The following is a 26,226-nucleotide window of genomic DNA, read 5'->3' as shown; positions in this document are numbered from 1 at the left end:
CGCTTTGGGAGGCTGAGGTGGGCAGATCACTTGAGGTCAGGAGTTCAAGACCAGCCTGGCCAACATGGTGAAACCCTGTCTCTACCAAAAATGCAAAAATTAGCCAGTTGTGGTGGTGTGTGCCTGTAGTCCTAGCTAGTTGGGAGACTGAGGCATGAGAATCACTTGAACCCCAGGAGGCGGAGGTTACAGTGAGCCAAGATTGTGCTACTGTACTCTAGCTTGGGCGACACAGCAAGACTCTCAAAAAAAAAAAAAAAAAAAAAAAAAAAAAAAAATATATATATATATATATATATATGTCTCCACTTATTAAATTCTATTTATTTTAGTTGCAGGTCATCAAAATGTATGTTTTATAGGATTATGATAAAATCAGGACTTCTGTTTTAAGGAATAAAATCTGTTTTAAGGATTTATTTATTATATTAATTCTAGGTTAAAGTGAAGGTTATAGTGGTTAGTGCTGTACTGACCTTCAGTTCACAATAACTAATAAGCTTTACCTTTAAAGATAGTACTGTATTTTATTTTACCTTTTGTTATTGAGCTGTTTAACTTTAGGGCTATTTGTATTTTTAATAAATTTATTGTTTAATTTTTATTTAGATTGGATTCATTCATAGTGGTGTCCTGCCTTTTATCTAGCTATCTTAAAAATTTTTGGCCAGGCCCAGTGGCTCACATCTGTAATCCCAGCACTTTGGGAGGTCAAGGTGGAAGGATCTCTTGAGCTCAGGAGTTTGAGACCAGCCTGGGCAACATAGCAAAACCTTGTTTCTACCAAAAATCATCAACTTAGCTGCGCATGGTGGCATGTGCCTGTGGTTCCGACTACTTCAGGCTGTTGTGGGAGGATTGCTTGAGCCTGGGAAGTCAAGACTGTGGTAAGCCGTAATCATGCCATGGCACTCCAGCCTGGAAAATAGAGCAAGACCCTGTCTCAAAAAAAAAAAAAAAAAAAAAAATTGTGCTCAAATAAGAAACCTATGTAAAAGCTAAAAGAACGTGCATGGCTTCACCAGTTGTTAGCATTTTGTTACTTTTGTCTTCTCTTTTTCATGTATATGAATTTAAATATGTTCAGGAAAAAGATATATGCGTATCATTGCTTATAAAAAATGTCTTTTTGGCTGTGCGCAGTGGCTCACCCCTGTAATCTCGGCATTTTGGGAGGCCAAGGTGAGCAGATCACCTGAGGTCAGAAGTTTGTGACTAGCCTGGTGAATGTGGTGAAACCCCGTCTCTACTAAAAATGGAAAAAATTAGCCAGGCGTGGTGGCATACACCTATGATCCCAGCTACTCGGGAGTCTGAGGCAGGAGAATTGCTTGAGCTTGGGAGGCAGAGGTGGCAGTGAGCCGAGATCTTGCCATTGCACTCCAGCGTGGGGGACAAGAATGAGACTCTGTCTCAATAAATAAATAAATAAATAAATAAAAACAGCAAAAGTCTTTTTGCTAAGCTTATTTAAATTTAAGTTGGAGGCATCTTGTCTTCACTCCTAAATGTTTGAATATACATCCCCTAAGAACAGGGGAATCAGAATAACCACATCATCATTATCACTCTCGAGAAATTTAACATCATATTTCCCCTGTTGCCTAATAATGCTCTTTTAAACTCTTTAGGCCCCTTCTCCATATCCCTCCTCTCAAGTTAAAGATCATGTAAAGCCTATAGTTGTTGTGTCTCTGGTGCTTTTAAATCAGGAACAGTTTGCTGATGATTTTCATGAAAGTTTCCATTTTTGAAGAGTTTAGATCAGTTGGCTTTTGATTTGTGTGACTTTTCCCCTCATTATTTTATTCAGGCTAAATGTCTGCCATTTCAGACTTTTCCTTGAGGGCAGTGTGAAATTTGTGTTTCCATCCCTAGTACTTAGTATAGTGCCTGGTGGTGCCTGATACATTCCAAAGTAAATGAACTGGATTACCATCAGATCTCTACGGATGTTGACAGATAATCCAGAGTATTATAGAATTCTAGGATTATTGTCACTTTAGTTGTCATCATGTCTACCTTTTCATCCTAAAGGAGTATCTCTACATATGTTGACAGATAAATTAATCCAGAGTATTACAGAATTCTAGAATTATTGTCACTTTAGAAGTCATCACATCTACCTTTTCATCATAAAGGAGTATCTTTCTGGTCTTTTTAAATGGGAGTTGTTAAGGTATAAGGAAAGGGACTCGATAATTTGGGTATTGATTTAAAATCTTATGCATTTGGAATTGTATGTATTGGGTAAACTTTGCTAACATTCTTTATGGTATAGAAATATTGCTTGGCTCAGTAATGAAAATACTTGCATATGTGCTTCATGAAAATGGATTAACCTCATGTTTATTACTCTAAAATGAGAATAGTGGAATTATGGCTATGTTCTAACCCTACAGCATCATTAAATTAATATCCTAGGCTTTTGTATAACTGTTTAAAGAATTACATGTCGTAGAGTTATGGCAACCTATTAGACTGCAGAGTAGCTCTTTTACCTTTCTAGTTTAGCATTTTGTTGTTGCTTCTACTATACTGAAAACTTTTAAACAATTATTTCAACCTGTGAGTGTTTTTGAGGCATTGGAGATAATCTTTATGTGATCAAAAGATTTAGGATAAGTAATTAAGTGTTCTACCTCGAGGAGGAATGACATTACTTATTACTTATTGTTGCCAATAAGACTTAGTTTATTTGACTAAAAATTAAATTGGTCTGTTATTTTTATATGATTCCTCACATAGAAAGGGCCACATCTATTATTTAACTTGCAGAATCAGTTTTTTGCATTTTACTTTTTTTTTTTTTTTTTTTTTTTTTGAGACAGAGTCTCGCTCTGTTGCCTAGGCTGGAGTGCAGTGGCCGGATCTCAGCTCACTGCAAGCTCTGTCTACTGGGTTCACGCCATTCTCCTGCCTCAGCCTCCCAAGTAGCTGGTATTACAGGCACATGCCACCACCCTTGGTGAATTTTTTTGTATTTTTAGTAGAGATGGTGTTTCACTATGTTAGCCAGGATGGTCTCGATCTCCTGACCTCGTGATCTGCCGGTCTCAGCCTCCCAAAGTGCTGGGATTACAGGCTTGAGCCACTGTGCCCGGCCCTTACATTTTACTTGTTACTTGTATTTTCTCTTAGTCTTGATGTCTAAGTGAAACTTCACTTCATTGTTCATAACAAGGCTAGCTGAAAGGAGACAAGAGACTATCATAGTGTCAGAAATTACCTTGCCAAGTAAAAATTCTAGTTATTTTAATTCCTTATCTTATATTCGTCGTAAGTGGTATGTTTAACCCATTTTACTTTTAGAGAGCTAATATTAATCAGCCTGTAGTATTCAACCCTAATATGTATGCTTTTGTATAGCTCTATTGTGTTGAAAAGAAAATTAATAAAGCACAAATATTAGGTTGCATATTAGCATGCATATTAGGTTGATGTGGCTGGATGTGAGAAATTCAAATTTTGTTGCATTTTTGATTTGGTAATAGACTGCCTAAAAGAAAGGTTAGTACATTTAAGCAAATGTAACATTTTGAAATTATTAAAATGTAATAATACAATTTAAGCTATTACTGTTTTACTTATATTTAAGCTCTAGTGTTTTCCCCTTTAAGGTTTTTATGTCATTTCAGTCTAATATTTAAGTTTATCATAATATGCTAGGTACAGTTTTCAGATTCATTAGCTGTTGTGCACTGTTTGGAAGGAGGCAGGAAACTTGTGGCATACTTTGTTATTCATCCTATCATCAAACTGTATTTCTTTAAAAGCACTTGCTTTTAGGATTTTGACTTTCAGGCTGTCATAGTTTCTGATTTTTTTTTTTTTTTTGAGACAGAATCTCGCTCTGTCGCACAGGCTGGAGTGCAGTGGTGCAATCTTGGCTCACTGCAAGCCCCGCCTCCCAGGTTCACGCCATTCTCCTGCTTCAGCCTCCCCAGTAGCTGGGACTTACAGATGCCCACCACCATGTGCGGCTAATTTTTTGTATTTTTATTAGAGACAAGGTTTCACTGTGTTAGAATGGTCTCGATCTCCTGACCTCGTGATCCGCCCACCTCAGCCTCCCAAAGTGCTGGGATTACAGGCGTGAGCCACCACGCCCGACCAGTTTCTGATTTTTTATGTAGTTCTTATCAGTGTTTTTCATTTGTTAAGTTAGCGTGGTTTAGGAATAAAAAGAAATGGCCCCTGTTCTTTGCTTCTCTGTTTATTGATCTGGTTGTTACACTGGGGACTTAATCTAAATTTGTTAGTTCATCTGTAAGCTTGTTAAACACATGAAATGGATCAGTCTAGGAAATACGTAATTTTAAGGGATTTAATATTTGTATTTATCAACAAATTCAGTTTTTTCTTTTACAGTCTGTGATAAAACTGGAATGTTAATTTGTTCTGAGTCTTAATTTGCTCTTCTCTTTCTTTTCTCGAGTTGTGTTTACTGTATGCTTTTAATTTAATTTAATTTTACTTTAAGTTCTGGGATACATGTGCTGAACGTGCAGGTTACATAGACATACACGTGCGATGGTGGTTTGCTGCACCTATCAACCTGTCATCTAGGTTTTAAGCTTCACATGCATTAGGTATTTGTCCTAATGCTATCCCTCTGCTTTCCCTTCACTCCGCATCAGGCCCCAGTGTGTGACGTTCACCTCCCTGCGTCCATGTGTTCTCATTGTTCACCTCCCACTTAGGAGCAAGAACATGCGGTGTTTGATTTTCTGTTCCTGTGTTAGTTTGGTGAGGATGATGGTTTCCAGCTTTATCCATGTCCTGGCAAAGGACATGAACTCCTTCTTTTTTATGGCTGCATAGTATTCTGTGATGTATTATGTGCCACATTTTCTTTATCCAGTCTGTCATTGATGGGCATTTGAGTAGGTTCTAAGTTTTTGCTATTGTAAATAGTGCTGCAATAAACATACATGTGCGTGTACACTTTTTAAAGTTATAAAAAGTTCTCTCAGGTGCTATCCCAGCCGTTGCAAATAGCAACCAGTATTAGAGAAATGATCTGCTGTTGCATTCAAATGACTTTTCTTGTAGGGAAGACTGGGATGATGTGGTTAAAACATTCTGTCAAAGTGGTGGATGGGGAAAGCTGGTGGGGAGGGGAGATAAAAGAAAAACGTGTAGCTATTAATTGTCTTGTATGAACATACTGAATAAAATGCCAGAGATTATAAGGCAGAGAAACCAGAAAGAGTAGCTCAGATCTTTCTGTCTAATATGGCAATACTAGCAAGGTTAACCAAGGAATTTCTCTTTAGTTGAATTAAAAAGCCCAGGAAGAGTGAATTGAAAGTTTGTGGTCAAAGCAGAAAGCAGTTCTTTTAACTTGAGAAAATCCGATGATTGGGGACAAATTAGTGGAAAAGCCTTTTCACATTAAGCTAAAAGAAGTTAAATTAAGAGAATATTACAGATTGATGGGGAAGTTATGGTATTTTGCTCTTGTGTTTTAAATTTCCAAAATTGCCATTCTGCCTTGTAGTTGATGCTTGAGCTCAGCTGTTTTAATAAATCACTTTATTTAAGATAATGAAAGAAAGAAAATCATGTTTTACACTGTCCATGTTTAGACTGGTGATTTCTGGCCACTGCCAAGACTTTTGATAAATGGAGACTGTTAACTAGAGTGTGCACTCATTTGTGGCCTACCATAGCATAGGCATTATTATTCATTGTGTTATATCTGGTCCAAATCATACATCTGTTATCCTCTGGAAACTATCATTTGAGTTTGCAATTTCCGGTTAGTTTTGACCAGAACTCGAGTGTTTTATTCTGTAGTATGGTAATCATTGCCTTTAGAGTGCAGGAACAGTAAGGGACTCCTATTGACTTAAATTAAACAACTTTAATTTAAAGTTGGGACAGTGGGATGTTGACATCTGCGTGTCACAGACCACCAGGGACTCACTTGCAGTTGAACAGTTTGGGTTTATTACTTCATAGTGAGCAAAAACTCATATTATTGGGATTCATGAGGGTTGCAGAAGGTGTAAAAAAAAAATACAAGATTTGGGCTTTTCTTTGGTGATCTTGGGAAGGTTTCAGAAAATAATGGTTTGCCCTGGATGGGATGCTGCCAAGAAGTGGGGTAATTCTATGATTGGGTATTTTTTATTTATTTATTTTTTTATTTTTTACTAGGAGAAATAACTTTATTTGAATAGGACCTGAGACAGCATATTGGGCTAAGGAGGAGAGGTAATGTTCCAAAACGGCAGTCAAAGCTCATCAACCAAGCAGACTCTACTTCCCAGCAACCTTGCAGTCAGTGCAACCAACAAAAGGCCTTCTGGGGAATGTATTTGCCACTAAATTCCCCAACTATGCCAACATTACAAAAAAGATAGAGGTTTTTCATCATAATTAAATTTACACAAACCTCCCCAATCACAGGAAGTAAAAAATTACATTTTACAGATCTCAAACTTGTCTTCATCATTTAGTTCATCATCTTCAAAAAATAGCTCCCCTGCCTAATTCATTAGCTATGTGATCTATCCAAGCAGAAACAAGATGGCGAGGCCATGGCAATCCTCTTCCCATTTCCTCTAACAGCAGGGTGAGGCTCAGGTGGAGGTAGGGGGTGGGGAGCACAAGGGCTACTTTTCCCCAGTACAACATGGCATCTGAAGTTTGATGGGAGAGCAGAACTAGTGAGACTTAAGGGAAGGGTCCAGGGCCTGTATTCAGTCAGAATCACTGCTGGAAGAGGAGGAGGAATGCTTGTCGCCTGGGGGGAAAGCTGGATTGCTCTGGGGTGCTCCTGGGGGAGGAGGACAGGGCCTGGGGGAAAGAGTGGGTTAATAGTTGGTGGGTGGGCAGGATTGGAACCTCCAGGGCACCTGATGTTGGGGGTATATGGATTTGGCCCTGGCTGCCCGGCATTGGGATTCCACATGTTTAGGTGTGTCCTCCACCCTTTCCACCGCCGCCTGGGCTTGATGCCTTCTTCGCAGTCTTCAATTGGGTGTCTTAATGTTTTCTATAGGGAAGTTGATTAGAGTACAACTAAAGCTGTAATCAGTCACTATCTGGGAAAAGGTGCTGTATGGTATATTTTGGCTTGGACAATATCATGTTTTGTCTTTTTTCAGACATGATTATAAATTTGTTTTTGTCTTGATATATCATGGTTACAGAATGACTTGATGTGATATTGATGTTCTGTGAAATAGTTTTATTCAGCAGGAGAACACTGAGGCCTCCATCTGAATGCCAGGGCTTGTTTGTATTAAGACCAAGGACTAGTGATAGTACCAGGCCAGCTCCTAGGCGTCAGGAGGGATTTTCTCATTCTCGGAAGTTAAGAGAGAGAGTTCCTCTGTAACTAAGTGAGAGTGATTTGGAGAAGACAGTTGTGTTTTATGATATCTAATCTAGAGCTTCATTTTACATTTGAGCAGCAGTCTTTTTTTTTTTTTTTTAAGAGGCAGCATCTTACTCTGTTTGTTGCCCAGGCTGGAGTACAGTGGCATGATCATAGCTCACCGCATCCCGAACTCCTGGGCTCAAGGGAGCCTTCCCCCTCATCGTCTTGAGTAGCAGGGACCGCAGGTGTGCATCACCATGCTTGGCTATTTTTAATTTTGTTGTTGTTGTTGTTGTTGTAGAGATGGGGGTTTTGCCATGTTGCTCAGGCTGGTCTTGAACTCTTTGGCCTCAAACAATACTCCCAATACCTTGGCCTCCCAAAGTGGTGGGAATGCAGGTGTGAGCCACCATGCCTGGCCAGCAGAATTTTCTTACTAAAAAAGTGTATGTCAAAGAAGCAGCATTATTTATTGAAGTCACGGTAATTAGAAAAGAACAGATAGTTGGCGCTGTTAGAGAATTAAGAAGTAAATTGTGATAAAATTCAGTCGTGTGTGTGTGCGTGTGTATGTATGTATGTGTGAGTTGAGACAGAATCTCCAATGCCCAGGCTGGAGTACAGTGGTGCAATCTCAGCGCACTGCAGTCTCCACTTCCCAGGTTCAAGTGATTCTTGTGCCTCAGCCTCCTGAGTAGCTGAAACTACAGGTGCAGGCCACCACATCTGGCTTAATTTGTTTTGGTATTTTTAATTTGCACGGGTTTTCTCCATGTTGGCCAGGCTGGCCTCAAAATCCTGATCTCAAATGATCTGCCCACCTCAGCCTTCCAAAGTGCTGGTATTACATGCATGAGCCACTGTGCCCTGTCCCTGTATACTTTATCTGAAAGGATAAAATGAGCCATCTTTGGAGAGTAGGTAACACAGTTGTTGAGGGTAGGCCTTGAGCAAGAACTTGAAGAAGCCATGTGAATAACTAAGGTAAGGATGTATGAGAAGCTATTTTGTAAGGTGCGAGTGTCTACAGCATGTGTGAGGACTGTTCCCTGGGTAACTAAAACAGTGTGAGCAAGATGGGAGTGCAATAGGAATAGAAACCAGGGAGGTGGCGATTTGGAGGAGCTGCTAATGAAGGGCCTCGGAGGCATTTGTATGCACTTTGACATTTACTGTCAGTAAAATAGAGTCGCTTAGAAAGTTTTGAATAGATAATTCAGAGCATGATATGACTTGTGTGTAAGTTTAATCTGGCTATATATATAGACAGGGACTGTGAGCATATGGGTGACAAACAACCAGTTCAAATGCTGTTTCAGTCATCTGAGGTGATAGTGATGGACATAGTGAGATGAGGACAGCCCCTGGATATGCTTGAAGGTGGAATTGACAGCACTTCATGATGGATGGGATGTGGGATGTGAGAGAAGAGTCAAGGATGCCGTCAGTGATTTTGGTCATGCCCTTGGAAGGACAGTTGCCATCAGCTGAGATGTGGAAATCTGTGAGAGTTGTAATTTTTAATAGAACAAATCAGGAGCTCAGTTTTTTTGAGTTCTAGTTGTTCATAGGGGTCTGGAGTTTAGTCAAGAGAAAAACTGTGCTAGAGATAAATATTTGGGAGTTGTCACCATATGGATATTTAAAGCTGAGATTAGATGCATTTGCCAAGGGCATGACTGTCAATAAAAAGGCGGCTAAAGAATGAGCCCTGGTTGGACCCCAACATTTAACAGATCTGGCGGAAGAGAAGATACAAAAGCTACTGAGAAGGAGCACTACTAATGTAGGGGGGAGAAGCTAGTCAAGTGAAAATGTTTCTTTTCCTTACTGCATTTTAGCTTCTCATGAAAAAGGACTATGCCTTAAATGTCTGTGGTATATAGCATAGTGTCTGATACTAACATTTGCTGAATAACTTTGAAGATAGGTAATTTCAGCTTGGGATAGGTTGAGTTTGAGGCTTGCGAACAAAATCTAATGGGCATTTGAAAATTCTTAGCAGCGGCTAAGGAGGGAGGTGGGAACTGGAGATACAGATTTAGAACCTACAAATGTATATTGTAGGAATTGAAGTCAGACTAAACACATTGCTAGCAATTTTCAAAAGTAGAAAACCGGTGTTTCAAAACTATTTGCTTAGGGCAAAATTACTACTATGTATCTGAAAGCCAATAATAATTTAGAATTTGTAATTTCACAGGCATTTGTGGAGTACTTTTTATAAACCACATGCTATGGAATAAAGTACTTTAAAATATAAAAAGTATGAAGTATTCAGGGCTGGTCATGGTGGCTCACGCCTGTAATCCCAACACTTTGGGAGGCCAAGGCGGGTGGATCACAAGGTCAGGAGATTGAGAACATCCTGGCTAACATGGTAAAACCCTGTCTCTACTAAAAAATACAAAAAATTAGCTGGACATGGTGGCGGATGCCTGTAGTCCCAGCTTCTTGGGAGGCTAAGGCAGGAGGCAGGTGTGAACACAGGAGGCAGAGCTTGCAGTGAGCTGAGATTGTGCCACTGCACTCCAGCCTGGGCAACAGTGTGAGACTCCATCTCAAATAAATGAATAAATAAATATGAAGTATTCATTTGTATTTGTGGGAGATGATCCAAGTATTAATTTCCACTAAATAATATTAAACTAATAAATACATTTTTATAGGAATTAAACACAATATTTATAATTTAAAACTTGAAATTATTCTCCATATGATATTTTAGATCAGTAGAACGTATTATATAGTCTTAGGTCTTTTTCTCTTTAGATAGACTTTGTCATGTACTAAAAATACTATAACTCCTAGAAATAATATCTTTTACTTGGTTATTTCAAAATACTTTATAGATTTTAATAACAACCAATAAAGTTGAGTTATTTAGCTAAATTTTAAAATGAGTTTGAATGCCAGTGAGAACTTTATAGAATGTTTTCTTGCTCCACCCAAACATGGAATGTTTTACTTGTAAAAAATATTAAGAATTGTGCACCACAACCAAATCCATTCCATGTATTCAAGGTTGGATCATTACTTGAAAATCAGTGTAATCCACCACATCAGTAGACACATAATTAACTCAGCAATTCCAGTCTTAGATATTTACCCAAGAGAAATGCAAACATTTCCACAGAATGACTTTAAAAAAATACAGAAATTTTCAGTGCAACTTTTTCATAGTAATTCAAAACTGCCTCTGCTTCCTCTGTAACTCCACATTGGCCCCTGAGCACCACACGTACCCTAGAATTCTAGCCCCACTGCCACCAGGCACCGCTACATGCTCTCCTTAGGCTCTGCAGCAGCAGACACTGCCCTTTCATTTAAAAAATATTTAGTCAGTTCAGCAAAGGGATGCTCTCGTAGTATATTAGGAGCATCATTTTAATGCATCCTCAGTGGAGTGATCACTTAAAGACAATTGTTCGTCGAAGAACTAATAAAGATTTCACTCCTAAGGAAAAACGCAATAATGTTAAGTATTTTGTATGTAAATGAATGAGAGAAAAGATGGTAGGTAAGTGAAATTCAGCAAGCATTTGTTGTACAAAGATACAATGTACTAAATAGTAACATGTACTTAAAGTGGAGAATTGAGTCAATCGAAATAAAACCTAGCAGTAATACAAAGAATACACAACTAGTACAAAGTAAACAATTGTAAAAATGCCATAAAATGCATAATTGAACTTTTTGGAGAGTTAAATTTCATTGAGTTTAGAGATCAGGATAGGCTTTCAGAAGATCCTACTGGTTTTGCTGGGAGGAAGAGCATTCTAAGTAAAAAGAATGTCTTGTAAATGAGTATTAATTTGGAGGCTTGGAATAGGATTGCCAAGTTTGTTTTACCAGTAAGAAAATTTCCCTGTCTCCCATCTCCAAAAAAAAATCTCCCACATTCCTATTTTATCATCTTTTTATTAAAAATGACTTTTTTTCCACTCAACAGGGGAAGAATGAATGATACAAAGCTACTAAATTTTAAAACTTAGATTAAGTGAAAAATAAATTACCAAAATCAGTGTAAGAAGTAGAAAACTGAAAAGGCCAGGGAATGCAACATTAAATTGAATTAGTAGTCAAAAAAAGTGCCAGTTAAAAATTCTGTGTTTAGCATTTCGAGCAACTACCAAACTGTTTTCCATAGTGGGTATATCAGTTTGCATTCTTACCAGCAATGTGTGTAGTTCCCAGTTTCTTGACATCCTCACAAACACTTGCTACTTTCATATATTACATTTATTTGTTAGGTCTCATGGGTCCTTAGTCTTCCTTTGTCTTTTTTTGACCTTGATAGTTTTGAAAGTTATTGGCCATTTATTTGACAGAATTTACTTAATTTGGATTCGTTTGGTGCTTGCTTATGATTAAGTTCAGGTTGTGTGTTTTTGGCAAGTATATGTCCAAAGTGATATGATATTGTTTCTCAGTACATCTCAGATTAGTTGCCACATTATGATGATGTTAACTGATAATGCCAACTTTCAAGCAATTTTGAAGGTTAAGGTGGTGCTTGTCAGATTTCTCTACTGTGAAGTGAATTTTCCGTTTTAATTGCTAAGTGTCGTGTGGAAATAATCTTTTGAGTCTCTATTAATACCCTGTTTTTCATCATACTTTTACCCACAATTTTTAGCATCCATTGATGAGTTTTGACTGAAACAGTTACTACTGTGTCATTTCCTGTTTGGTGGTTTTGCATCATTCATTTTTCATCACCTGACATTCTATATATGATATTGTGGTAAACTTGTTTACTTAAAATCATGTAGTGATGAAGTTGAAAGGGTCTGAAATGGTTCTCTAATGACAATCCTGTTAATCATATGTTAATGGAGCAATGGATCTTACAAACACAGACTATGTAAAATTCATTTTTGGAATGTCTTAAATGTTATTAATTAGCATTCCTTTAATTTAGATTAGAACAGTGCTTTTTAAAGTTGATCTGTGGACCAATGGTAGTCCACAAATTATTTATTACTTTATTTTGGCTGTGATAATGTCAGGGAATGAGGAAATGCTCAGAATCTTTCACTGCAGTTTGATATTATTCCAGTTGTACAGTGTTTTGTAAATGTATTGGTCCACAACAGATTGGAAAATTTAAAAACCATGATCCTTTACCTCTTTTGGCTTGAAAAGCACTCGTCTAGGATACTCCAAAGCTGAAATGTCTAATAGATCTATTGAATATATCTATCATAGTATTAAGAAATCACTGCATTTTAAAGCAGTTAATATTTTTGGCATGACACTGGGTTATGTGAAGGGAAAAGGTTGAGAAAAGGGGAATATAAATATAGTTAGGAAAAATAGGATAGGTGCAGGAAAGAGAAAGTGTTTCATTATCTTAGGGTGGACAGTGCTGCCTTCAGGCAATATATCCACTGGCATATCTGATGTAGATTGTCTTCCTCTTCTATCTGCAGCTTTATTTTCAGTTTAGCTTATGTATGTTAGGAACCAGCTCAATCAAGAGCCCAGCATTTAAAAAACAATTCTTGGCCTGTGGGGTGGCTCATGCCTGTAATCCCAGCACTTGGGGAGATCGAGGTTTGTGGGTCACCTGAGGTCAGGAGTTCGAGACTGGTCTGACCAACATGGTGAAACTCCGTCTCTACTAAAATACAAAAATTAGCTGGGCATGGTGGCGGGTGCCTGTAATCTCAGCTATTCAGGAGACTGAGGCAGGAGAATTGCTTGAACCCAGGAGGCAGAAGTTGCACTGAGCCTAGTTCGCCCCACTGCACTCCAGCCTGGGCAGCAGACAAAGACTCCCTCTTAAAAACAAATAAAAATAATAAAAAAGAGTCCTTTTTTAAAAAAAATGAAAGAAACAGAAAGAATGTTAAATGTTCTACAGTTTAGGTCCTTAACATCACATGGAGAAGGCACTAATTTTCAGAAGAAAGAAAGAAAGGTAAAAATCAGTTTTTTAGCAGTATGTAATTAGCAGTTATAAAGAGGCAAATAAAACGAGGAGGAAAGATAAAGAAATTGTTGTGGAGGTCATTGTTTAGTTCACATTGATGTTGTCAGTTCATCTACTTGTTAATTGGTATATTACTTTAGAATCTGGAAGGTATGTATTATTGTTAGTGTTATTTTTGGCCTTTGTAATCTTTTAATTTGATCTTTGTTTGTTTTCTAGGCATACAGGAGTTTCCAGAAAATATAAAAAATTGTAAAGTTTTGACAGTTGTGGAGGCCAGTGTAAACCCTATTTCCAAGTAAGTTCTTAGGTGAATTATAAATTACTTTTGTGAATAAAACAATTATGAAACAGTAGTAGATATTATTGTACATATTTTAGCAAAAATTTTTTATCAGTCTTAAGTCTATACAAAAAATTTCAATTTTAGAGTTTAAAAGGAATCTTTTAAATAATCTCTCTAACCCCATATACTACTAATGTAAAATCGTGATCCCAAAGAGATAGTGAGAGTGTTTTGCTCCAAGTCTCACAGATAATGTCAGAAATGAGAGTAGAATCCACATTCCCTCACTCTGTGTTATTTACACCCTAGAAGAGTGTCTTTGCCTTCAAATCAGGTGTGTGGTACCTTCAAACTTTTGAAAACAGTAAAGGAAACCAAAAGTTTCTTCACAATTTTAATAGAAGGCAAAACAACAGGAAACATAAACAAAACAATAACAACAACAACAACGACAATATATGATTGGTTGCAGTGTATCAGAGATTGTGAATGTCCACTTATGACAGTGATGACTGTAAACAGAAAGTTTTCCTGGCACCAAGGCTGTTAAATTTTGCAAAAATGGAATGGTGAAGCAAAAGATGAAAGAAGCATAGCAATCCAGAACCAACATGTAAAGATTATGCATAGTCTCTTCATTTGAAAATATTGCTCTAGCATCAAATTCTAGATCTTTACTTGTTTCATAATCAACAAAAAATAGAAGTAAAGCTAACACATGTAGATTGTTACATGGCCCTAACGTCATTTAGCTTTAAATGTTATTTCTTTTCGTTTGCTTATTATAAAATCATATAGTCTTAAAATTGTTCAGGAGCCAAATATTGAAATTGAAAGTAATCTCAACCAGTGGTTCTCAGCTGGGGGCTATCGTGCCCCAGGAGACTTTTGGCAGTTTCTGGACACATTTTTGGTTTTCATAGTGGGGTATGTGTGTGCGTGCATGCACACTATTGGCATCTAGTTTGTAGAGATCAGTGTTGTAGCTAAACATTCTACAGTGCACAGGACAGCCTAGGTACAACAAAATTCAGCCCAAAATTTCTCTGCCAAGGTTTAGAAATTCTTATCTAGTCCTTTTGATAGTCCTTTTGATTGAGAGTAGATAAGACAGATTTCAAGAGTGCCTGCTGATTTCAGAGTTGTACCCTAAATACATTTTTATGTATTGTGGCTCGTTCATAGATGAGTGTTTTGTTCAGATTTTACATTATTAAAACAAATATTGCCTCATTTTCTGTTTACAATGTGATGAAGATACATTGAAACAAGTAGGTTATTATAAAAGGCAAATCTTTGAAGGGGCTCTTATAAAAGTAAAGAAGTGACTGTTTTCTGTCTGTTGGAAAAATATGAGAGTCTTAGATTTTAGTAAAAGACTGAATTTCTTACATGAACTTAATTTAAATTCTGGTATTTTATGTAGGCTTCCTGATGGATTTTCTCAGCTGTTAAACCTAACCCAGTTGTATCTGAATGATGCTTTTCTTGAGTTCTTGCCAGCTAATTTTGGCAGGTAAATTATGGTTTCTTCTAAAACCTTTTATTATTAGCTCTTATCAAGTTTACAAAACTATAAGCTGCTTTGGTAGTACTACTAATTACAGTTTCATAGGCTCTTTTTAAATTATTCCCAAGCATTGTGACTTTTATAGTCTCTTTGGTGGCTTTGAATTAATTTTTCCTAGTAAACAATAATCAGTGAGAGTTTGAAGGAAAAAGAAAATGTTTTTTTAGGTGGCCAAACCAACGTTTCAATGGGGGTAATTTCTGTATGCTTGAGATACTGAAAGCTGTATTCTTAGCATTCTAAAATGATCTAATAATTGATTTATCTGTCTTCCCTGCTATAATCAAAATTCTTGAGAAAAGGGAATCTGTTTCTGGGGGTGACCTCATCATCTCCCTGCCACCCTCAAATCTCTGAGTAATTTTTTTAAACAGATGAATGAATAATAGATATGAAGTTATTACTGAGTTTAACTACTAGAGAAAATGCTAGTCAACTAAATGTTAATTTTGTAGCCATCTTTTATGTAAAAATCATTGATGTTCTTGTCAGATTCCTCTTCTGTATCTGGCATTTGCATCACTTAGTCTGTTCATTTTCTCTCTAGTTTTAGTGGATTGTACATCAATGAAGTGCCAGAGGATTTCTCCTCCTCGTTTTGTTTCTTTATTTCTTCTCAGGGCAGCACTTTAAAGTTGCATTATTGTTTTTGAATCTACCAAGAGTTAACAATTTTTGTGAGCATTTTTGGTAAAAGGTATGAAATTCCGGAGGATTGATTCTTGGGGATAATCACTTTGTCACTTTGAAAATGTGTAGAAGTGCTAACCCTTCTCCTCTGACCATAATTTTGAGGAGCAAAAATAGTCTTTTCTTCCTTTGTATTTTATGTTGTATTCTGTAATTTCTAATATATTACTTTGCATATAGTAATTACACAATTATATTGCTTCCTTTAAAACATTAGAATATAACATTAATTTATTAAATTCATTGTCTTTGTCCTAGATACGTGATTTGTTTTTTGTATTGCAGATTAACTAAACTCCAAATATTAGAGCTTAGAGAAAACCAGTTAAAAATGTTGCCTAAGTAAGTAAAGGTGCTGTTCTTTAAAAAACTTAATTTATAATTTTTAATGATTAAGTCTTTAAAAATGTAAATTTTTATTACCTAAAATGTGGTGCAAATTATTTGTAAATCTTGACTGTGTGGTCATCATATTTTAATTAGTGGTGTTAAAATATTGAAATGTATGTGTCTGTTGTTGGTGTTTAACGTGGTACTGTGTTGGTAATGATTTATAGCTCTCTGAAATGCAGTCTTGTGTGTGACGTAAAAGTCAAAATAATAAGTATGTAAAGCCCACCTCAATACTGAGTAGAAATCCCAGATTTGTCTACTAAAGTTCATACACATACTGCTCATTAGAAAGATCCATAGGATCTTCACGTGAAGCCTGGTAACAGTAGAACTTGATTGTCTGGCTTTCTAGTGTGTTGTAAATTAGAAATGGGATGATTGGTTCCCTAATGGTAAGCTAGCAACAAGAAATGGCAATCCAGGAGCAAATAAAAAGATTTAATTATAAAAGAAACAGGTCTACAAACTCAAAATGCACTGTAGTCTGTGGCCATTCGTTGACCAAATATCTTAAAACACTATGAATGCATTGCTATAGTGTTACATTTTAAGGGTTGGCAAGCTACAGTCTGTGATTAAATCTAGTCCACTGTCAGGTTTTGTAAACAAAAGTTTCATTGGAACACAACCACATGCATTCATGTACGTATTGTCTGTGACTGCTTTTGCTTTACAGTGATAAAGTAGTTGTCACTACTGTATGCATCTGTTGTTGGTGTTAGAGTGGTTGTCACTGCTCTATCACTGTAGGCTCTAAACTTTTTTAGGTGTACAGGACCTAAAATATTTACTCTCTGGCCCTTTACGGAAAAAATCTGTCAACTCGTGTTGAAATTGGATCATCAAGATTTGCTCACCCAGCCTGGGCCACAAAGCAAGACCCCCATCTCTACAGAAAATTAAAAAATTAGCTGGGCACGGTAGCATGTAACTATAGTCCCAGCTACTCTGGAGGCTGAGGAGTGAGGATCTCTTGAGTCTAGGAATTTGCACTTGTAGTGTGCAATGATTGCACCACTGCATAAGAACAGAGTGAGACCCTGTCTCAAAACAAACTTCTCACCTCTTGAGAAGGAAAACATCTCCAGTTACCCCAGGAGATGTTCTGTTTACTCAGCTTCTATGACATATTTATATCTGTTACAGTATTTGCTTGATCTATTTTTATTGTATGTCACTCTCTTCTTCCCTGACCAGCATATAACATGCATGTATGTGCATGTATATCTTTCCCCTTGGTTTCCCATGATTATCTGTGAGGACAGAGACTGTGTCTTATTTTTTATTCCAAAAGACAATGTTTTGAGTAATTGTTTTATGCAGGGATGAATGTTTATAGTGATGATTGTGAGTATAAGTTAAAGTCAAATTATAATCCATATTAAAATTCAAAAAAATATATATATATTGCAGATTTGATACTCTCATTGATAATTCCTTAGCTAAAAACGTGACTGGTTTCTAAGAGATTTGAATAACAAGATGTAAATTGTCTACTGTAATAGCTAAGCCTGCAATTACTATGTGATATCATAGGTAATTAACTGATTTTAACACCTTTTAGAGATTCAAATTAGACTCTCAGTGAATTTGCAGATATTCTTTTCTCCTTTTAAGATATGATTGTAGCCTTATAAATACATTTTTACTGAGGTAAAATATGTTTAAAATTTACTATCTTTACCATTTTTATGTGTACAATTCAGTGGTAATAAATACATTTATATTCTTTCCCCTTCATTCCTTCCTCCCCACTGCGCTCCTCAGCCTCTGGTAATCACCATTCTACTCTTATCTTCATGAGATCTGTTTTTCATTTTTTGTTTTGTTTTTTTTGAGATGGAGTCAGTCTCTGTCGACCAGGCTTGAGTGCAGTGGTATGATCTCAGTTCACTGCACCCTCCGCCTCCCGAGTTAAAGTAATTCTTGTTCCTCAGCCTCCAGAGTGGCTGGGACTACAAGCATGTACTACCACATCTGGCTAATTTTTTGTATTTTTAGTAGAGATGGGGTTTTGCTATGTTGGTCAGACTGGTCTTGAACTCCTGGCCTCAAATGACCTGCCCTCTTCAGCTTCCCACAGTGCTGGGATTACAGGCGTGAGCCCCCACACCCGGCCTGGGATCTACTTTTTTTAGCTCGCGCATATGAGTGAGTACATGCTTGGCTTATTTCACTTAATGTAATGGCCTCCTGATCAACCCATGTTACTGTAGGCAGCCTCTTTTATGGCTGAATAATATTCCATCTTGTACATGTACCATATTTTCTTTATCCATTCATCTGTTGATGGTTACTTAAATTGATTCCATATTTTGGCTATTGCAAATAGTGCTGCCATAGACATAGCAGTTCAGATAACCCTTCAGTATACTGATTTCGTTTCTTTTGTATATATACCCAATAGTGGAATTGCTGGATTGTGGGATAGTTCCATTTTTAATTTTTTTTTTAGGAACTTCTGTACTGTTCTCCATAGTGGCTATGTTAATTTATATTCCCAACAACAGTGTTCAGAGATTCCTCTTTGTCCACATCCCTGCTAGCGTCTGTTATTGCCTATCTTTTTAATGTAAGCCATTTTAAGTAGGGCAAGATGATATCTCATTGTAGTTTTCTCTGATTAGTGATGATCATTTTTTCATATACCTGTTTGTCATTTGTATGTCTTCTTTTGAGAAATGTCTATTCAGATCTTTGGTGTATTTTACAATATAATTTTTTTTTTTTTTTTGCTATTGATTTGTTGAAGCTTCTTATGTATTCTAATTATTAATTCCTGTCAGATGGATACTTTGCAAATATTTCTCCCATTCTGTAGTTTGTTCATTTTGTTGATAGTTTCCTTTGCTGTGCGGTTTTTTAGCTTGCTGTAATCCCATTTGTCTATTTTTGTTGCTTTGATTGCCTGTGCTTTTGAGGTCTTACACAAAAAAATCGTTGCCCAAACCAGTATCCTTGATACTGATATTGGGAATTAACATTCTCCAGTGTTTTCTTCTGGTAGTTACATAGTTTCAGGTCTCAGATTTAAGTCTTTGACCCATTGTGAGTTACTTTGTGTGTATGGTGAGAGATAGAGGTCTAGTTTTATTTTTCTGCATATAGTTACCCAGTTTCCCAGCATCAATTATTGAAGAAACTGTCTTTTCCCCATTTTATCTTCTTGGCACCTTTTCCTAGGATGAGTTGGCTGTAAATGCATGGATTTATATCTCGGTTCTCAATTCCTTTCTGTTGGTCTATGTGCCTATGTACTATGCTGTTTTGATTACTATGGCTTTGTAGTACATTTTGAAGTCTAGTAGTGTGATACCTTCAACTTTGTTCTTTTTGCTCAGCATCACTGTGGTTATTTGGAGTCTTTTGTTGTGGTTCTGTATACATTTTAGGATTTTAAAAATATTTCTGTTAAGAATGTCAGTGTTTTGATGGGGATGACATTGAATCTGTACATTGCTTTGGGTAGTATTGTCGTTTTAACTACCCTAATCCATGAGCATGGAGTATCTTTCCATTTTTTTGTGTCCTCTTTAATTTCTTACGTCAGAGTTTTATAGTTTTTCTTGTATAGATCTTTCATGTCTTTAGACTGATTCTTAGGTGTGTGTATATATATATATATACACATACACATATATAACTATATACACATACATATACACACACACACACACACATATATATAAATATATTTTTGAGATGGAATCTCGCTCTGTCGCCCAGGCTGGAGTGCAGTGGCATAATCTTGGCTCAGTGCAAGCTCTAGCTCCCGAATTCACGCCATTCTCCTGCCTCAGTCTCCTGAGTAGTTGGGGCTACAGGCGCCCACCACCACACCCGGCTAATTTTTGTGTTTTTAGTAGAGACAGGGTTTCACCATGTTAGCCAGGATGGTCTCTATCTCCTGACCTCGTGATGCGCCTGCCTAGGCCTCCCAAAGTGCTGGGATTACAGGCGTGAGCCACTGCACCTGGCTGGTATTTTATATTTTTTGTAACTACTATAAATGGGAATGCTTTCTTGATTTTTCAGATTGTTTGCTGTTGGCATATGTAAATCCTCCTGATTTTCACATGTTGATTTTGTATCCTTCAACTTTACTTAATTTGTTTATCAGTTCTAACAGTTTTTTGATGGAGTCATTAGATTTTTCTAGGTATAAGATCATGTTGTCTGTGAACAAGGCTAATTTTGACTTCTTATTTTCCAATTTGGATGCTCTTTCTTTCTCTTTCCTAATTGTTTTTGCGTGATTATAACTTTTGAGACCTCACAAACAAGAGGATATAGTTGTAAATATTACAAAGTAATGTGCATTTAGGTTATATGACTATATCAAAGATTAGAGCAATGGAAAGAGCTGTTGTTTTAGATATATAGTTAAGTGAAATTTAATGCTACCTAAAGAATATTGGAGAGAACTAGTACCAAGAACACAAAAGATGTTTTACTTTTCCTTTGAGGAGGGGAGAAAGTAAAATGAGTTCAATACAGATGAGTTTTAGAAACAGATGGGAGAAAATCTGAGGAATATTGTTTATGTTTTCTCCTTGAGATAGGCGGCTAGATCTTAATCTAGGATGCAGTTTTACTTCTGAGATTTCTAAAGTGTTTGAGTATAGCCACAGTTGTCATTATTAACTACAGAGAGTTGAGATTGAGACACTTTTTGACATGACAATATATTTTCTTTTCTATTACATATCTGTATCATTCACATTTTCCTAAAATTGTTTTAAAATTTAACTTTTCCAGGCCATCATCTGTAATTGAATTTTTCCAATGCACTGCTTTTCATTTTTGTACCCTATTCTAAAACTCTTACGCCATTGACATTATGTGCTCAATAGTTGCATGTGAATTTTCTGTTATCTTGTCATAACAATACTGAAGCAAGAAATGTAAGATTATGTTTTGTTCTTTCAGTCTTCTCTTTCTCCTCACAATCCTCTTTACTTTTTGCAAATCTCCACCTGGTATAGTTATTTGAATATAGGAAATTACTATCATAGCATGTGACTTTATACATCTGGAGAAGGATCCTGGAAACAACCTTTCGCTTGTTATGAAGGAAGCTAGAACTTAACAGGTTTTCTGGGGAAAGATATGAGTAAGGAAGTAGAATTATAGTACCTGAGAATAGGCACTTAGTAAATCTAAGTGAAAGCAGTTTTATAAAAATTGGCATTATGAGATGAATTGAAGGGTTGATGACAGAATGGCATATTTAAAATGTAAAGGGAAAATTCGCTTCTAATGTAGACCAAACACAGTTTCATTACAATGATGGTGTTTGCTCTTATATTTTTTAACTAAAAAGATGGAGAAATGTTGCAACTGAGTTTTATTTTACTTACCACTTATTTTTGTTAAAATTCCAGAAGATAGGAATAGTTTGTTTTTTGTGCCATAATTTGAAGCGCCTGTGGATTTTAAATGATACTCATTTTCAAAGTATTAACATTAATGTAATATACTGATATTGTGATTATAACTATATTTTGCTCTCATTTTGTCATATCCTACAAAATCCTTAATACAGAATTTCTTATCTGGGTAACTGGTAGCATCTCTATATTAAATAATAGAGGTTATACAAAAATAGCAACTTAAGAGCATAAATATTTGTTTGAATTAGTTTCAAAAGGTACCTTTGTAAAAGGAGAGATAAAAGATAAAAGTGCAACATAGTTTATTTCATTACAAAACTGGTTTGTACATCTTTCAAGTTCCTGTAGTTTCAGTGAAGTGTTGATGTTAAGTTGGAAGTTAAGAATGGTATATTATTGCTTTTATTTAAAATAAATGTCAACTACTAATTTGTGATTCATATAATACAACTTTATTTTGAATTGTATTAGATTTAATTTGAACATGTGGGGAGTAATAATACATGTACTGTTAGCATTTTGAATATTAATTTTCAGAGTTACAGTTATCTTAAAGTCTTACAAATATATGAGCAGTTTTGAAAAAGAATTTTTGTAATTATGGTAGTAATTACCAGGCATCTGCCAAAATTTATTAGCTGACTTGTACTATATGAAAATTTATTATGTGAAAAAATAGAAACTCATTATTCGTATTCTGGCTTGTGGGTTTAAATTTGTTGCAGTTGCTTCTTAAAAATAGAAATGAAAAGACCAATGAGAAGACAAAGTAAGATAATAACTGATCATCTATTTTATCTAGAAATCTAACTTTTAAAATTTTTTAGAAAATTAATATTTTTCTTTTGTCAACATGGAAAGCCCATAAATAATTACATATTCCATAAGAATGTTTTAGACTATGTTTTGAAAGCTTCCATGTAATTGATATTTTTGTAGTTAATTTTTCATTACTCCATTATGAACAGAACCATGAACAGACTGACCCAGCTGGAAAGACTGGATTTGGGAAGTAACGAATTCACGGAAGTGGTAAGTTCTCATCAGTCTCACTTTCCCTAAGTTCTTATATTTGATGAAGAACAAAATGTGAAAAGTAATGTATTTCTTTTAAAAATTGGATAAAGGTTTGCCTTTTTTTTTTTTTTTTTTTTTTAGTTATAAGATATGGAAGTTCTTAGCCAGAACTTTCCAGACAGATAGAAAAATTAACCAGACAGATGAGCATAAAATGTAAAAGCAATGAGAAGTCCATGGAAGAGATACCTAAACAATTTTTAGCATAGGAAGCAGAAAATTTGAGTGATTATAAGTGAGAAACATCAGTCTGGAATGCAGCAGGTAAAAGTAGTTCTGAATCAGAGATAGCTCCATGGGGTATGGCTTGTGAATTTATTCAGTAATAAGATACTTCTCTATGTTACTTAATAGCTAAGGGGAAAATCATTGAGTGAAACAACTGTTATTTTTGAAGTAGTAATGAGAACCTTTTTGTTTGTACTTTGTATGCCAAGTGCACTATGATGCTGAATCCAAAAGGAAAGGAGTAGTGTTTAAGTAGCTTTTCTCTCTAGTGAGTTTTCCAAAAGAACTCAGAAAATAAGCTAGATTTTTTTTTTTTTGAAGAGGAACATATCCAGCTGAGTATCATTATTGCTTTTAAATTAGTTTACAAGTTTGTTGTTTAAAATTGTGGTAGCTCACAAATGATGGTTTTAAGCATAGGAATTTCTTAAAACTGTTTGCTATAGTATTGCCCTGTGGCTATTGTATTAATATTATAAATTTCAGCTGAGGTTTGAGGAGGAACATGGTAGTTTGGAGTACCTCATTCTCTAAAATACATGCTGTGCTTCCCAGATTATTTATCTATTATGTCCTTTCTCAGTATTTGTTCTGTATGAATTAATCTGTTTGTATATTGACTATTTCAAAATTCTCATTTGTTCAGTTTAAGAATCCAACAGGCTTTCAAAATCATCATTAGTTTTTGTACCATTTTGGTCTTCTAACATTATACACTTTTTAAAACTTACAGTAGAGTTATTACAAGAATGCACAAAAGGAAATTTCTTTTAATCCAAGTTACATCTGGGATTCTTATCTATATTTATAGGTTAACAGTAAATCTGGTTGACATGCCTTTTATGTATGACTGTTAACTATGGTTATTAGATATGATGGTACTCTGTGCCATCACATGATCGTTGATTGCACGTGGCTTTGTGAGGTGATAGAAATAACTTTGAAGAGGGCAGCTTTGAAGGGACAATGCCTAGGAGCAAATTTTGCATGGATATGAAGGTCTGCCACAACACTTGGATTAATTTTGATGTCCTCAACACCATATTATAAAGAATTTTCCACCATGTAATTAGAAGTTTTTACTAGAGGTTTAAATTACAGTATATTTGTATCATGTGGTTATGACTTTGTCTATGTACCTTTCCCTGACTGTGGACATTTAGGATGCATGTTGTCTTTTATCTCCCTCTTAATGAATGTCACCAGGGAACATTTGTAATTTTTCTGTTTTCTAAAAGGCTGTATCTTCTTACTGATAATGAATGAGTGCATGTTGTTATTTTATACTTATAAGCAGTGAGTCCTATTTTTTATTTCTTTACTAATTATATAAAAACTTGACCCTATTGTGTAATCCAAAGCTTAAATGCGTTTTTTGTAATCTACTTCTATGGACTGTCTCTTCGATTTCTCCATTAATAATTTTACTGTAGTCAGTATAATGCAGTAGAAAGGCTCACATCCTGGCTCTTCTTTTTTTTTTTTCCTTCTCCTGGCTCCTTTTATTTAATGATTTGAAACTAAAGGTTATTAGAAATTCCCAGGGCTTCTTTTGCCAGATAAAGACATTCATATAAATTAATTGAATTACTGCTATCCCCTACCCTAATCCCAACAGCCTGAAGTACTTGAGCAACTAAGTGGATTGAAAGAGTTTTGGATGGATGCTAATAGACTGACTTTTATTCCAGGGGTATGTATATGAAAATTTAAATGGCATCACTTATTTCTGGCTCTCCTTTGCAGTTTTGTGAATTATATCTTTTATAATTACTTTTAATTAATAAAAAGAAATTGGATTATTCTTTATTAAACAGAAGCAAATTACATTTTTTTCCATGAGCACGTTCTTGATTATAATCTAAGAATTCTCATAATAAACATTTGTAAGTCTCCTTTTAATACTGTTGAGTGTGTCCTTTCCAGTGGTATCACTTGAACTTATGTCCCTATTTGCTTTACCCGAGGAATTGGTAAACTCGGATATTTTCCTGAGCTTTCTGTTTTAACAACTGACAAATTGTTTACTCCCATGAAAAAACCACAAGAATCCCCATATAGGCTATCTCCTTAGGAGGTAATCGACAACTGACTTCCCAAAGAATATGTCCTTTGTCACTTCTGCTATGCTACGATTAGTAGAACGTCTTAGCTTTATTACTGAATACATTTCTAATGGCATTTTAAAAACTACCTGAGAGTCTTCTTTCTTGTATTAACATTTAATTTTGAATTAAAACTTGTTGTCAAGTTCATTGCTTAAACTTTTTACAAATTACTAATCTTAATAGAGTCATTAGATTTTCTTTTTTTACTTACAGTTTATTGGTAGTTTGAAACAGCTCACATATTTGGATGTTTCTAAAAATAATATTGAAATGGTTGAAGAAGGAATTTCAGCATGTGAAAACCTCCAAGACCTCCTATTATCAAGCAATTCACTTCAGCAGCTGCCTGAGACTATAGGTTTGTATTGCTTTCAAATTCATGCAATTTTTATCAAAATAAATTCAAGGCTTCCACATAATCTCCAGTTTCACTGGTTATGAGGTAATTATACTGCATTACCACAGGAACAGATTTTATTTGAATTTTTCCTGGTATGATCAGTCGTACAGTTTGCTCCTTTGTTGATATTACTGTTTTTTATTTACTCTAAGGAAATCTCATTTTTATTTCTAATATATTTAAATTCTTTGAAATAAGTTAATTTATCCAAATTTGGCTTAACTGTTAGCTTTTATTGTCATAGCTTTTATTTTGGTAACTTTTTTCATTCCTGTTTCATTATAGACACTCAGACAAGAAAACAGATCAGTTGAACAGATTATGAGAGATCTATAATTGAGTCTGTGTTGTTGCTTGTTCAATGATATGTCAATGGAATTGAATTATTTTGATGAAAGGACCCAAAACTTCAATCTTGACATCTTTTTGATGTTTTAATATAAAAACCAAAAATATTTTTGTATCTTTCTCAGTTAAATCACATGGTGGTTTTAGCTAAAACTACATTTTTGTAAGTTCGTTACGATTCTACTGTTATTTAGTCAACACTTCTTAAACTTAAAAAATATTTTACTGTTTTAGTATTAGGATATATGGAATAGTTTGTTATACACCTGTTATGAACTACCTTCATACTACCATTTCTTTAGTCTGTTAATTCAACAAGTTTGTATTGTCTGTTTTTTCTGTGCCATAACATTGTTTTTAGAAGCATATCTACAACAGTGAACAAGGAAGAGAAAAAGTTGCTACTATCAGTAAAGCTTATATTTTAGTGGGAGTTAATAAACAGATGTACACTGTGTTAAA

At 35.5% G+C, this 26,226-nt stretch overlaps 1 protein-coding gene across 8 annotated transcripts in view; it reads left to right on the top strand.

The window, feature by feature from the left end:
* The window catches only part of LOC105499492 (erbb2 interacting protein), a 151,218-nt gene that overhangs the window by 68,702 nt on the left and 56,290 nt on the right, over positions 1 to 26,226 (top strand). For all 8 annotated transcript variants that reach the window (XM_011772087.3, XM_011772088.3, XM_011772086.3 and 5 more), the window contains 6 exons: positions 13,491 to 13,569; positions 14,984 to 15,073; positions 16,103 to 16,159; positions 22,572 to 22,635; positions 24,527 to 24,601; positions 25,230 to 25,374. In XM_011772087.3, the coding sequence (XP_011770389.1) occupies positions 13,491 to 13,569; positions 14,984 to 15,073; positions 16,103 to 16,159; positions 22,572 to 22,635; positions 24,527 to 24,601; positions 25,230 to 25,374 (510 nt within the window). The remainder of the gene's footprint in view (positions 1 to 13,490; positions 13,570 to 14,983; positions 15,074 to 16,102; positions 16,160 to 22,571; positions 22,636 to 24,526; positions 24,602 to 25,229; positions 25,375 to 26,226) is intronic.

This window comes from Macaca nemestrina, chromosome 6 (genome assembly GCF_043159975.1).
Source record: "Macaca nemestrina isolate mMacNem1 chromosome 6, mMacNem.hap1, whole genome shotgun sequence".
Lineage (NCBI taxonomy): Eukaryota > Metazoa > Chordata > Mammalia > Primates > Cercopithecidae > Macaca > Macaca nemestrina.
This window is presented reverse-complemented; position numbering and strand designations above follow the sequence as displayed.